At 36.2% G+C, this 13580-nt stretch overlaps 1 protein-coding gene across 4 annotated transcripts in view; it reads left to right on the top strand.

Moving 5' to 3' along the window:
• Nucleotides 1–13580, top strand: part of HDAC9 (histone deacetylase 9) — a 489748-nt gene that overhangs the window by 430485 nt on the left and 45683 nt on the right. For all 4 annotated transcript variants that reach the window (XM_072854172.1, XM_072854173.1, XM_072854174.1 and 1 more), the window contains one exon: nucleotides 1585–1703. In XM_072854172.1, coding sequence (XP_072710273.1) covers nucleotides 1585–1703 — 119 coding nt within the window. The remainder of the gene's footprint in view (nucleotides 1–1584; nucleotides 1704–13580) is intronic.

Raw genomic sequence — 13580 nt, 5'->3', positions numbered from 1 at the left:
AAATAATTATAATTCTATCATTTTATCCACTTAGGTCACATTTTTTAGAATTTTTTTATTTCCTTTTGTTCTCTCAAGTTGGTTAGGTCCTTCTTGAAGTGCAATGCTCAATACTGGAATCCATACTTCAGCAGAGGCCTACTAATGGCATGTAAAAAAAGGAATATTTCACAAATTATACCACTTTGCCTGAAGACATTCATGGTGCAATTTCAGTGAAATCACCAGAAAAATGAAGTTGCCTCTATCCTTTTTTTCTAATGTAAAATGATATTCATTGAAATGCTGTATGTCCTGCCAAAGACTTTTTACTTAGTCTGAATTCTCCTTTTCTCTTGACTAACAAATAAAAGGAACACTTTCCTAATATTAAAATTGCCTTTAAGGAAATCAGAGCAAAATAAAGTTTATAAAACACAGATCAAAAACTAAACTAAAGAAAAACCTAGAGAGTTGTTAAAATATTATTAATATGCTTTTTTTTTCACCACAGAAAACCTTAATCTTTCAACAAAAACATGATCTCTTTGGCCTAAGTTGATTAAATAATAAATAAATAAATATTGAACTAAGACAAATAGTATTACACATGTGCAAAATTGATCTTCAGATTTTAACCAGTGTAGACCAACTGGGATTTCCTTGAGTTAATATATTTGGAATAGAACATTCATTTGTGTATTTGCCTTTTAATGCTAGTGATGTGCCCCTGAATTAGCACAGGCATTACAGGCATTACATTAGCGTTTGTTGCACCAGTGTTAAAGCCATCCTGACAGCTTTCCTTCGGAAAGTCAGCCTGAAGGAAGACATCTGCGAGTGCAGAATGCAGGGTTTTATCTTCTCCTTCAACACGTCTTTAATGCTTTAAGTTTGGAGAAGACTGAAAACAAAGTGAAAAATATCCCCATCGAAGTTTGTTAAGGAAGGGGTTAAAAAAGTGGAATCTTTGTGACTGTGAAGGGCTGAATTATCTTCCTGACACCAGCAGGGGTTGCTGTCACTAGTTTGTGGTTGTCACATTCCTGTTATGCTTGACCTTGGAAAGGCTTGACAACATAGTCTGGATTTGATTAAGGGAATTTCATGTTTTTCCTTTGCTAGAGTCACCCCCCACCTCGACAAACATTTAAAAATGTTAAGAAGAAAAAAAAAAGTTTGGAAAGCAAACATTTTCCCAAAAGAAATTTATAGTTCAAATTTACACCAAGTTCGCACTAACTGGAGCAGTCCGGGTTTCCACTCAGGCTTTGAGTGCTCTCTGTAAACCATTAGTCACTTCCCTGGAAGAGGCAGCTTTTTATAGGCAGCAGGATAAAACAGGCACAGATGTGTGTGTAATATTAGAGGCTTTCATATGTACCTGCATTTTTTTTTTCCTCAATTGTAGAAAAGAAAAAAGAGTGACTATAGAAAGAGATTAATTGAAGTCTTGAACTTTGTTCGGTTTTGGACAGCTACCATGAAGATTGGTTTAATTAAAAGAAAATATCTTGTGTTGTGGATTTTTGAGTTTGTGGCAATTTATGTCATGAAGACAGAAGTCTTTTAATTTTTAACAGGTTGGTTTTTTTCACTCTACAGGACTGTGATTATGCCAGCTGCCAATGAGTTTGACCCAGAGATTGTCCTGGTGTCAGCGGGATTCGATGCTGTGGAAGGCCATGACCCTCCGCTGGGCGGGTACAAAGTCACAGCTAAATGTAGGTATCGTCATAAGGCGCATGTTTCTGAGTTGGTATTTTTTCTAGTTAGGAACCTTATTTTAAGTCCAGCTTACATCCATATTTCTATTTTGTGAGATGACACCCATGTCACTGAGGGCAGGGACTGTCCATCAGTTAATACTCAGAGATGCCCGTGGAGCTGTGGGTTCCACCCAGTTCGCAGACAGGGTGGAAATGAACATGTTAGCGTTTCTGGCTCACTCCTTTCTGTTCCTCTTGGCATTTTTGTCTTGGCTTTTTAAAGTATTATTTTTCTGGCATTCAAATAACATTTTAGAGGTTTCATGCTTTTCAATAGGCCCCATTTTCCAAATGCTGGAGTAAGTTATTTCTCTTTAAATATATATTGGAGATTTTAGACTTTGGAGGCCTAAGTCCAGTCTCATATTGCTCTTTTGTTATTGTAATCTTTTCAGCTTGATGGCATTAATCCTGAATTACATCAGTGTTCATGAAGGCCAAAGTTTTCTAAAAGACTACTCTGTTGGGTCTCAATGTCTCGATGTCCATTTTAGTCCTCTAAAATGTGTGCTCATGGCAGAGATTTAATACTTTCTGAAAGACAGGTCTGTCTGAGGTGTCTCATATGTAGCACTCCAAAGTCACTAGCTCTTACAGGATATTGTGGCCAAACTGATTCTGAGCCTGGGATGTTAGGCAAGACTGGGTAATGTAGTAACGCTCTGTACAGTAATGTTCATTGTAACATCGCTATATATAAATCACTTTTCATGAGACAACACAATGGTTTCCTAATGCAATGCTGTCAATAATTTTCTTCAGTGTATATACTTTTCTCCAGTGTATCTCAAGAAATACTGTAATAACACTTAAATAATTATTAAATATGGATCTCTGCTGCTAATGTCAAATGCCTTGGGAAAAGTCTGAAGAAGTCAATGAGACCTAATGGCATTTAACACACTGCACGAATGGACTCCAGCTCAGAGGATTTTGTCCTTCTGACCTCTGCCTTTTGTTACAGGTCAGTAGAACAAAGTTGGTGTTTACCTCAGGAGGAGCAGGGAATAGACACATATTTTTTATTTTCATTTTAACTGCATGCTGCACAGGCTCCCCTGAATACCAGGGACGAAAGGATAGATGGAGACCTAGAGTGACTGTCCATAGTGCCGTGCTGTGGAAAGCAAGAATGCAGAGAGCAGTGCAAGGGCCTACCCAAAGACACTCACATAGGTGCTAATGCACCAGTGGATCGGAAAGGGGACATCCCTGTGGCTGCAAGTAAGGTGTATTGAGTTTTAGCACAGCTTTTCAGGTTGATGTAGTGGTTGCACTAGAGAGGAAAGAAACATAGCAGCCTGTATGCACGTCTGAGTATCACTTATCTGTGTACTATGATTTTTAGTAAAACACTGTGCATGAAAAAACCCTTTGTAAGAGGTTTACTCACTATTTTTTCCATAAGTATGGTTCCTGGTCAGAGGCACCATTCCATAAGCTTATGTGGTAGGGAGATGAGCTTTCAACTGGTACAAATAGATATTTTGTTGAGAAGCATTGTGTAATTATCTGTATTTAGCAGCTGAGAATGCATGCTATATGTCCCTTAAGCATGCACGATGCTCCAGTAAGATGCTTTGGCATACATGATGTTCTGGCATAGCAGCTTCAACAACTTAACTAGAAATTGCAATAAGATTCATATTTTCCTCTCAGGTTAGACTGAATTTCACCCTGACAGCAAAGAAAAACTGTTTGATATTGGAATCACTGTTAATTTTCATTCATGAACTAATTAACGAACTCTTCATAACTTTTTTTAGAAACTGAAATCTTAGTACGTTTTTTAATATAAGACTGCACATCTACAAGTTGCACATGTGCTGTAAGCAAAAAGGGGTGATTTACAGTAGGTGGCTCTTGTTTAAATTAAGGGAAAAGCCAAGATAGACCCAGATAATGATCATGCACCTGAGGGATGAATAAAGCCTTTTGTACAGAGCCAAAGGAATTTATTATTTCCCCAAAACAAAATTCTCCACATTCCACCATACCATTTTAGAACATAGCATACTATATGTGGTATGTAGAAAAATGAACAGTCTATTAAAAAAAAATAAAGTCTAAAGAGAAAAGTTCATATTAAAGACTAAAAATAGATATTAATGCAAATTTTTATATAATTGGTTTGTAATAATTAGAAATTATGCCCAAAACAAGTAAATGTAAATATTAACCTGTAAATATTTTTTCTTTATACATGTTTAGCACTTTGTGTACACTTAATACATTGAATTTTCTGATTTCTATGACCCAATACAAACTTTACACATATAAACTAGGAAGAGATTGACATCAAAGGAGAGAATATGGGTCCTTAGCTATTAACCTTGCTGTTAAAGAGAGTTAGGGAGACACTAGATTCTTGATAAGGAATTATTTATGTCTTTCCTTCAGAGTACAGTCAAAGACAAAAAATTGAAATGTATTAATCAATCAGCATTCCCAAGTCATAAAGTAAAAACCATAGGATGAAGATAACAGATTGGACTAATTACAGCCTTGGAGTAACCATATAGCAGGCAATTACATACAGAAAAAATTGGTCTACTAAATCTACAAAGTTTGAGAGATGTAAATTATAAACTACTTTAACCCAGTATTTTAATTTTTTGCCATATCGACATACAATCTGATTTACTGAGGAGTTGCCATTTCTGACTAGTAAACAAACACATCAGCAACAAAATAGTCATACATATTTTTGCAGCTGATTTTAAATGCATGGGTCTGATGTCTGATTGTCACAGTGAGGTGACCCTCAGCTCCTCTGGAAGGGTGTAGGATGGAAGAAGGCCAACTGAGATCAGTGATGATAGCAGAGCTAGGAGATATCTCACTTGCGTAATTTATCTCTGGTCCCATTAAGTAATGAAATCACTAATGGTCTTTTTCTATTGAAAAAAAGAGATAGTGTTTAAAAAGGATTGGAAGGGAAGTTTGAATCTTTCCTTTCTTATTGCACTTTTCAAATCACTTTCTGCAAGTAAATCTTTTTCTCCAACTGCCTTTGCAATTCGTCCTTGTCTGTTGATTTTTTGAGGAGAAAAGTTTTCACTAAACTAATGAATATTTAACTAACTTTTACCTGGCCCCAAACCAGATTTTGTTTGGTGCAATGTAGAATTGACACTGAGCATTAACTAAAACATTTGTTTCAACCCCAACTTTGAGGATTTCACAGGCACATTTTTCTTTGTGTTGGCTCTTTTTACCCTTTGTTCCAATCCTCCTTCTCACTGAAGTGCTATCATTTCAAAAGGTGCTTTTATATACCTAGGTACACATACATGTCTTGAAACATATACTCAACCCATGTGCATAAACTTTGTGATGGATTTTATATTCTGTTAAGAAAAAAATGGGCTTCAAAAGCTTGAGATGACTGGTGGCATATGGCAGAACTTTCTGCTGCCAGGAAGCTCTCAGGCCTTTGGTACCAGCTATATTCCTAGTATCTTAGTAAGAAAAGGCAAGCTTTATCAACAACACCGTTTATAAGACCACCTAGCCTAATTAGAAACAGTAGGTATACTTTTGAATGCACAACCACTTTGTCCTGAAGAAGGTCTTCCCAAAAAAAGGTGTTGTGTCTGAAAAGGAGTTTCTTTTTCCATATATACCTTTTTTTTTTTTCTGATAAAGATATTATCTCCACTCATAAACTCTGCCTTGTCTGTGTCCTTATGCTATGATAACTGCACTAAGTTTAACATCAAAAAGTGAAGACAAGAAAGCGAGACACACAGCACGCTAAACCTTTCTGGTAGTTCTCTCAGCCCAAGGTCTTGCATCAGTTATAGGTGCCAACTACTGCTCAGGAGCTTCTCTAACTTCCGGTAGGGTCTGGTTCAGATTGTCAGGGATATTCAAGCAACTTATCTCAGATTTTACTTTCTATGGCCCCTCACTTGTGACTCAAGCTTAACTTCATTAGCCGAAATAGTGGAATATCTTTTGTATTGTCAAATCCATCTTTAGTATTGGCATAGCTCTGTCCATGTTGCTTGGTTAAACTGGTTCCTGAAGCTGTGTGATAAAGGTGGATGCAGCAGCGGAAGCTCTCTCATGCACAACTCTCTTATGCAGAGTAACTATTCATGTCTTTGTTTAGATCAGAAACTATAAAGGTGCTTTAATTTTACTGTAAACTATAATCAGATAAGGGGAAAACATGCCTCAGTTCCTGACTAGCCTAATATTTCCTTTTTATTACTAGAAATGTATTATTTTTTCAATAAAGTAACAGATAAAATATCAGCACAATATATTACATATTATAAAAACATAGTTTTATCACATCCACTTTTTGTACGGGAGTAGTAAAAATTGTATTGACAATGAAATATTACAAAAATAAAGGGGGAAGAAATAAAGGGGATGGATAAAGGAGTTTTATATTTAGAATAGTAAGGAATAAAGAATATGAATCTACTCGTCCATCTTATCCTGATGATGCTTAGGTGGAACTACTGAAGATAGAGCTGATACATTCTGCACTTTATTTTATAGTTAATTTTTACAACCTCTGCTAAAATGTATGGTGTTATCACACCATTTGAATTCTGTACAGTGAACAGGTCTGAAAAAGAGCTGCCAGATCTGATCATAAATTTTCAAGTTGTTAGATCTTGTCAGAGCTCTGTTTTTAAATTTAGCTCTGCTGACTGAAGTTCTCCCTGTAACATTATCCTGAGGTGAAGTACTTTCTCTTTGTTTTATAGAGCAGCCCTTAGAATAATACTTGCATTAAAGTCACTGAGATCACTTTACTGTTCAAGTAAATATTGTACATAATTGCTCGTTAAATGGTGACCATTCCATAAAAAGAATAAAGTAAATAGAGAAGTGTCAAGCAAGAATGAAGATTTTTTTCAGGGTACTTACCTTCCTGAAGCACTGTGTTTGTTAAGGGCTACGATGATTTACTGGAGTTTTCCTGTTGTTTTACTCTCTTACTCCAAAGATGCTATTTGACACCAGCGTGCAAAATAAGATCAGCAATTAGCAGTAGGAAAAGGTGCCACTGCAGGTATTTAAAGAGTAAATTATATTTTGACACTTCGGATACCTGTCTACTGTTATGCCAAATTTGTGATGCAAGGTTGATCCAATGTCTGGAGTATAACTAACTCTTACTAAGCTGATTTGCAACTTTAAAAGTTTTTATTTTAGCAAATTGCAATAACTCCCTTAACTTATCAAAAGCTGCATTATGCTGTGATACACACCGTTCAAGCAGGACCAATGAAAAAAGTGCTAAAGCTATGAACAGTTTCCCTCCTCACGAGCCCTCAGCAGGTAGGGCTTAGAGGACTTCACTGTAACAGTGCACAATCTTTCTGATTAATCATGGCAGAGGAAACAATTAATGCTCTAAACAGTTTATTTCCAAAGGATATGTCAGCCTAAGTGGCAGAAATTAATGTGTAAAAAGGGCTGCTGACTTACATGTAGCCTACAGGTCTTCCATCGAGGAATCTCTTCTCATGGCTGGAAACGGTACTTCTCAGAATACAAGTAAGAGCAACCAGGTTGAACTTGGGTGCCTGTCCTGTTGTTTTCTGCTTTGTTGGGTTTTTTTTCCTGGAAGCACTTAATTTCTAAAGGAGTCCCCAGATAATATTGTAACTGTCTGCTGGACAGTACCTTGGACTGACTGTGAGTTGTTTAGGGTAGAGTGATGGTAATGTCTTTGGGGAGGGACTACACTTTCTTGTGATTGTCTGAAAGATCTTCTTCCCTGACACTTGACTCCAAAAAAGAGTCCTGACTGAGACTACTGGGGCTAATGTAATAGGTAAATGTTAAAGGAAGGCAAGCAAAAAGATTCCATGCAAATTGACAGCTGACTAAACAGAATAGTAGTTTTGACTTGGTAGCTGTTTAAACACAATTCAAGTCTCTAAAAATATCATTGCAGGCTTTTATGTTGCCATGTCTAATTTCTTCTCTTCACAAGCAAGAAATTTTTTTTGACTCAACTATCAGCACAAGAAGCTATGATCTTGGAAAGTCTGGCACTAACTACTTCAGGCTGCAGTTCCAGCAGACGGTATGAGCTGCTCCAACAGCTCATTGCCATAGAAAAGGGAGGTTGCATGCCCCTTCTCCTTCTGAATTGTCGATTACTTACCTTGCACTGGCTCTGGTTCTTGTCAGATCTCTCTATAAACACATGCAGCATTAACTCATCAACCCATCAGAAAACTTAATCAACCAAAAAAGTGGAGAGATTTCTGTGGGCTATGAAGCTGAATCAGATTATGGAGGGACCAATGTATGCCACAGCTAGTGGAAGGGGGGCAGGGGCAGTAGAGAAAGGGAGAGATGGAGTAGGATACCTTTTGGTAGCAGAAAGCTGTTAAATTAATTCATTTGCCACAGCTGCCTTCTTGTCTGAATTCTTCTGAGTTCAGAGATTTGATTTGGTTAACATAATTTGGTTATCTTTGCGGTACTGGAGGTGATAAGGTGGTTATCCAGCAGGATAAATCTTGAGCGCTTGACTCAGAGCTAAAAGCATTGGAGGTGGGGTGGAGCAATGATCATTCATATAGTTTTTCACGGGGGAGTCTCCTGATTCATATCAGAAATTTTACTTTTGTTCCTTTTGTCTCTTGGAAACTACAGGGTACCCAGTGACTGGCAAGCAAGAAAGCATAGCATCAAGAGTTTGTTTCCAGTTTTTCACTGGAAAAGCAAAATTTGGGTTTTCTCTAGGGCGATTTCTTGAATACTAATTGAATGGTTGCTTGGTACAATACAAAAGGCATCAAAATAGATGACAAGTTCATTGGTGACCTACCCTCTGACATGAGTTTTTTCATGGGGTTTACTAGGAGAAGGAAAGCATTTCGATTTCTTTTTCCTCCTAGCCCACAGCAGTTGTTGCCGTAGCATCTCCTATGGCCTGGGCATGGCCATTGGATTGCCCAGCCTCCCAAGTCAGATTATCCTGCATTTACTCCTGCATTTGTACTCCTTAAATTCACTCTTGCACTGCAAATACCAGTGAATTATTTGCCAGTGATTCCAGGATCTGGTACATTCTTGACACTTACACTACATTTAAATTTATGGATATGAAATGTAGAAAATTTCAGAAATCCTGTTCTGTGAGGAAGAGTAGTCTATTGGCTCCTGTGGAAATTGAGCAGAGATTGGAATTCACTGTATAAAATGAGCATCCTCTCTAGGGCATAACATAGTAAAAGGCAAAGGTGAAGATACAAGAGGATAAGTCCCTTTATTTTTTGTTTTTGTTTTTTTTTTAGATTTCCATTTAAAGAAGGGAATTAATGCTTGGAGAAATACAGAAAAAAATATGAATGGACAATTCTAATGTTGGGTTAAGGAATCTGCCTTCACATGCTATCAAGTAAGCATGTATCAATGGCTTGGACTGTGGATTTGAACCAAGAGAAACAGATCAGAGAACAATTCACCTCATTTACTGAGGCCAGGGAAATCCTCATCTTCAGACTTTGGGACACTCGTGTCTAACTGAATATGTATTTAAAACACATCTGAAGGATTCAGAAATCTTAGTATTGATTTTATTATTGCCCAGTGTTTTCAATGACTGTCTGGTTAACTGGTGTGCCTTCCAGAAAGGGTCTCCCTTAAGCAGGAAGTGAAAGCAATTAGAAATATTAATAAATAAATGCTGATTTGACCTGCTCTTTCACTTAGCCTTTCTTTCTGTAAATCAGCCAGGAGAGATTTCCATTTTCCACTCCTGCTCCTGCCCCACAAACAGAAGATGTATCTGCTGGCTAGTTAACTAACTTGTGCAAGTGAAAAAACACCTGTATGCTATGTTCCAGATATACAGTGCCGATCCATCTGCAGAATGCATCAGGTGCCAGTTCCTTGATTTAGGGCAGTTGCTGGGGACAGGGCAGAGGATAGATTACAATGGAAAAAAAGAGGATCTACAGAACCATTAAGAATTATTTTCCCTTTTCGGTCGTCTTCCCTTATCTTTTCACCTACCTCTTCTTATTTTTTCTTTCATGCTACAGTAGTGACATTAGATAATCACAATAACTGATGTGAGGGGTGCAAAAAAGGTAAAATTGGTGGCATCTTCTCTCAGTTTTGAAATTTAAACTTATGAAATCATTGTTCTTATTGAAACCAAAAGACTGTCATTTAGTAGAAGAAAGAAAAGGAAAAAGAATTTTTTTGCTTAGGCAGTACTAGACTTGTCAGATTATAATTTAAATACAGCAAATTAAATATAAGTTTTTAGGGCCATTTTGAAACTAATGGAGCTTGACACAGTGTTCAGCAACTTGCATGTGCCTTTCACAGGATAGGGTCCTGAGAGAAAATTGTTGAAAGACATCTCCAAATGTGGATTTCTCCATAACAAAGTGTCTGATCTTTTATAGCATCATTGCATTGGGAATTAGGCTTGTCTTTGGGAATTTGTAAAGCCTTTAGTAGAAGAGCATGATTTATGTCTTAGAATTTAACTATTCTCTGTAATAAATAGAAATGCGCCACAAGTATTTACTTGGTTGTGCCATGGGAAAATTTTTAACATATTGTTCACAGCTTCAGAATGCTATAAAAGAAGCCATGTAATTTTCAGACCGGACTATCCTTTGTGATTTCTAACCAATATATTTGATTAATATCTTTCAAAAGAGACACCAGCCAAAATGTTTACATCTTATTAGGGAGAGAATAAGGGAGCACACACAGTTTTGATTATGAGCTTGGATGGTTCATTTCTTTGGGCTTCACATCCCTACTACTTAAGGCAGACTGTAACTTTAAGATGTTATCTCTTGCCTGCGCAAATAAACAGCCAGTTATGCTTTTTATGGTGGGTAGTTCTCAAACCAACAGGGGATTAGAAGATATTAGCTGGAGTTTGTGGTTCCCTGCTGAACTATCACGGGGTCCATGGATTCCTGTCCTGAATATTTCACAGAGCAAACACCTCTTATCTGGGGTGATATTCTCACACTGGCCTCTTGGCCATGGACTTCAAAAGCTGATCACAGGGAGGGCTAGAGAGGCAATAACCCTTAATATAACAGTCTCTCCTGATAGGGACAGACAGGGTAAAGGTAAGGCGTCTGAAGTTTGCTCTTGTGTGTTTAGCCCCATGGGGTGATAAGGGGCCATCTGTTTTTTTGGTCTGCAAACTCATCTTTTTCACACTATCCCACTATCAAGTACACTTCAGGTCTGACTGGTATCAGCACCAGCAATTCTTCACTGATCTGAAGAGATTTTCTTGGTATTTTTAGCTTTGATCCCAGACAATTGTCTTCGTTGCTGTTGTGTTGGGGTTTTTACCCAAGCAAACATACAAAATTAAATTTAAAACATTAAGTTCAAGGTGCTATTGGCTCAAAGAAAAGAAATTATTAAAACAGGGCTTATAACAGGTATGTTAATTATTTGTGGGTAAAGGGAAATGAGTGCTTACCCATGTGACTAAACGCAAAACTTGAATTCATGGCAGCAGTTTCAAAAAGTCAAATATTATGCAGCACCACACAGGATGCTTGCACCTTAATTAATTGTTCAAATACAATATCAGTACTACCAATTCTAGAAGTTAAAAAACACTGCTTCAGACCTCAAAAATATTGTAAGAGTTATTAAAATACTACCCAGATTTCTTTTTGTTGTGGAGCTCCCAGGACACACTTCCTTCATATTTTAAGCTTTTCCCTGCAGCCATTTCTTTATCAACTGAACAATGAGATTCTATGGCAATCTCCTGATTATAAAAGCTTTAATGCAAACACTTAATACCATATAATCTGCAATAAAATGGTGCAAGTTGCCAACGCTGGCACATTTTAAAAAAAATCCCTACTTTTTTTTAGCATTTTAATTACTTTTGTTTGTTGGTTGGGGGTGGTGGTGGTGTTTTCTTTAAGGAAATTGTTCTTGCTTATACCAACTAATTGCCATAAAATTGCTGAAAATGCAAGAATGTAGATCCTAATCCCACAAGCTTTTACTCACTTTGAGCAGTCCTGTTGATTGAGACCACTCTAGCAACCTGATTAAGATTTACTAAAATAAGTAATGTTTACAGGGACAGGCCTTGCACTGTAGGTATTAATATGGTACAAAAACACATGCGAAAAACTCTTCAAAAGCATATTCACATGAGAAAGCTGTTATTTAAATACTTCCTGAAGTTTTACAGAATTAACATGGAAAGAAAAATGAATAGTTCTGCTGTAAAATAAAACCGTTTGAAATGCATTTAGTGGTAATTTATTTACTTCAGATTCCCTCTCAGATTCCCCATCATTGATTATGGTTCATATACACTAAAATGGACCAAGGGACAGATCTTGGAAGATCTTCTTCTTTGGAAGAAGAAAATAAATATAAGTATGTATCCAGAAGAACAAAATATTGCTAATCAAAATTCAGTTACTTCCCAGTTTCTGTTTATGATAGTAAATGTTAGCATGAATTAAATACTTGTTTCCTTTGATCCATAGTCTTATCCCTTTTCCTTAGATTCCTTCCTGTAAAAAAGACTGGTTCTTTAGCTATATGATGACCAAAAACTTTTCGGTATCTGGCATTGCATCCATTTAGGTGCAGTTTGGTCATGAGGGCTGGTTTCTAAATCTGTTTTTTACTTACTTAAAATGGATTAGCAAGCTCTACAAGCAAAACAAAACAAAACTGTTCCACCTAATAGTGGAATTTATCCTTCAATAAAATGGCTGGGTTTTAAACGTGCTAGCTTCAAAATTATTTTCCTAATGTGACTACTTAACGTCGGATATGAATTCAGTGACTACATTGTATGGAAAGATGATCACTCACATGTATGCCACATAATTTATGTTTTCATTTATGATTGCAGTTTAGGCATATTGTGTATGTTCTGCATCGTTTAGTTATTATTAGGCAATGTTCAAGGTTTGCAAAGAATAACTTACAATTTTTTGGCATAGCATTTTTATTCTGCCAAAAGAAATGATAAATTTAAAAATTTAGATATATGTAAATGTCAATTTAAAAAATTGATATATTTTCACAAATATGTTTTATTTTGAAAATGTTCATATTAATTTCTTTCTTTTTAAAATTAAAGACAAAAGGCATTATTATTTCTTTCTGTTAAAAATGTGTAATTTCTACACAAACAATGGAAAAAATGAACAAGAATATCTTTACTTTTTGTAGAAAAAATGTATTGACTAGTAACAAATCAAATCCAATTGTTATTATTTGAATATATTTTATTTGTATTAAAAAAACAGTATCTGTAGTCTCAGATATGACTATTGCAAACAAATCCTTTATTTTTAGCTGAAAGTTATGGTTCCTTCCAAGTACAGGAAGTGTCTTTTATCGTTCCTACAGTGGAGGAACAGCTTTGCAGTAAAATCACGTTTGAATATGACTGCTCTGTGTACTAACAAATTTACCAGGAATTGCAAGAAATTTTGTATAATCAGTTTTAAAATAGTTGCATATTTATGTTCAATGTTTCAAAGCATCTTAGCACACAAGTAAAAATGGTAAAGTGGAACTTAGTATTGCTGAATCTTCAGAAGCCAGCATAAACAGGTTAAAAGTAATTTTTCATTCACCCAAACATGCCAGTAAGCAACCTTCTTAAATCTTCATCAAGCTCTGGGAAAAACAGTAAGGAAAATCTATTGATCAAGTGATAAGATGTTATTTCAAAACTTGTAATTTAATTAACAAATATGCTACATCAAAGGAGTTATCCAAAAAAATGTGATGTTTATATGACCTTGTGAACAAAACTTTATTTTTCTAGTGGTGTCAACTGCATCAACTGTAGCTTTGTAGAATATA

Source organism: Ciconia boyciana, chromosome 2 (assembly GCF_034638445.1).
Source record: "Ciconia boyciana chromosome 2, ASM3463844v1, whole genome shotgun sequence".
Classification (NCBI taxonomy): domain Eukaryota; kingdom Metazoa; phylum Chordata; class Aves; order Ciconiiformes; family Ciconiidae; genus Ciconia; species Ciconia boyciana.
This window is presented reverse-complemented; position numbering and strand designations above follow the sequence as displayed.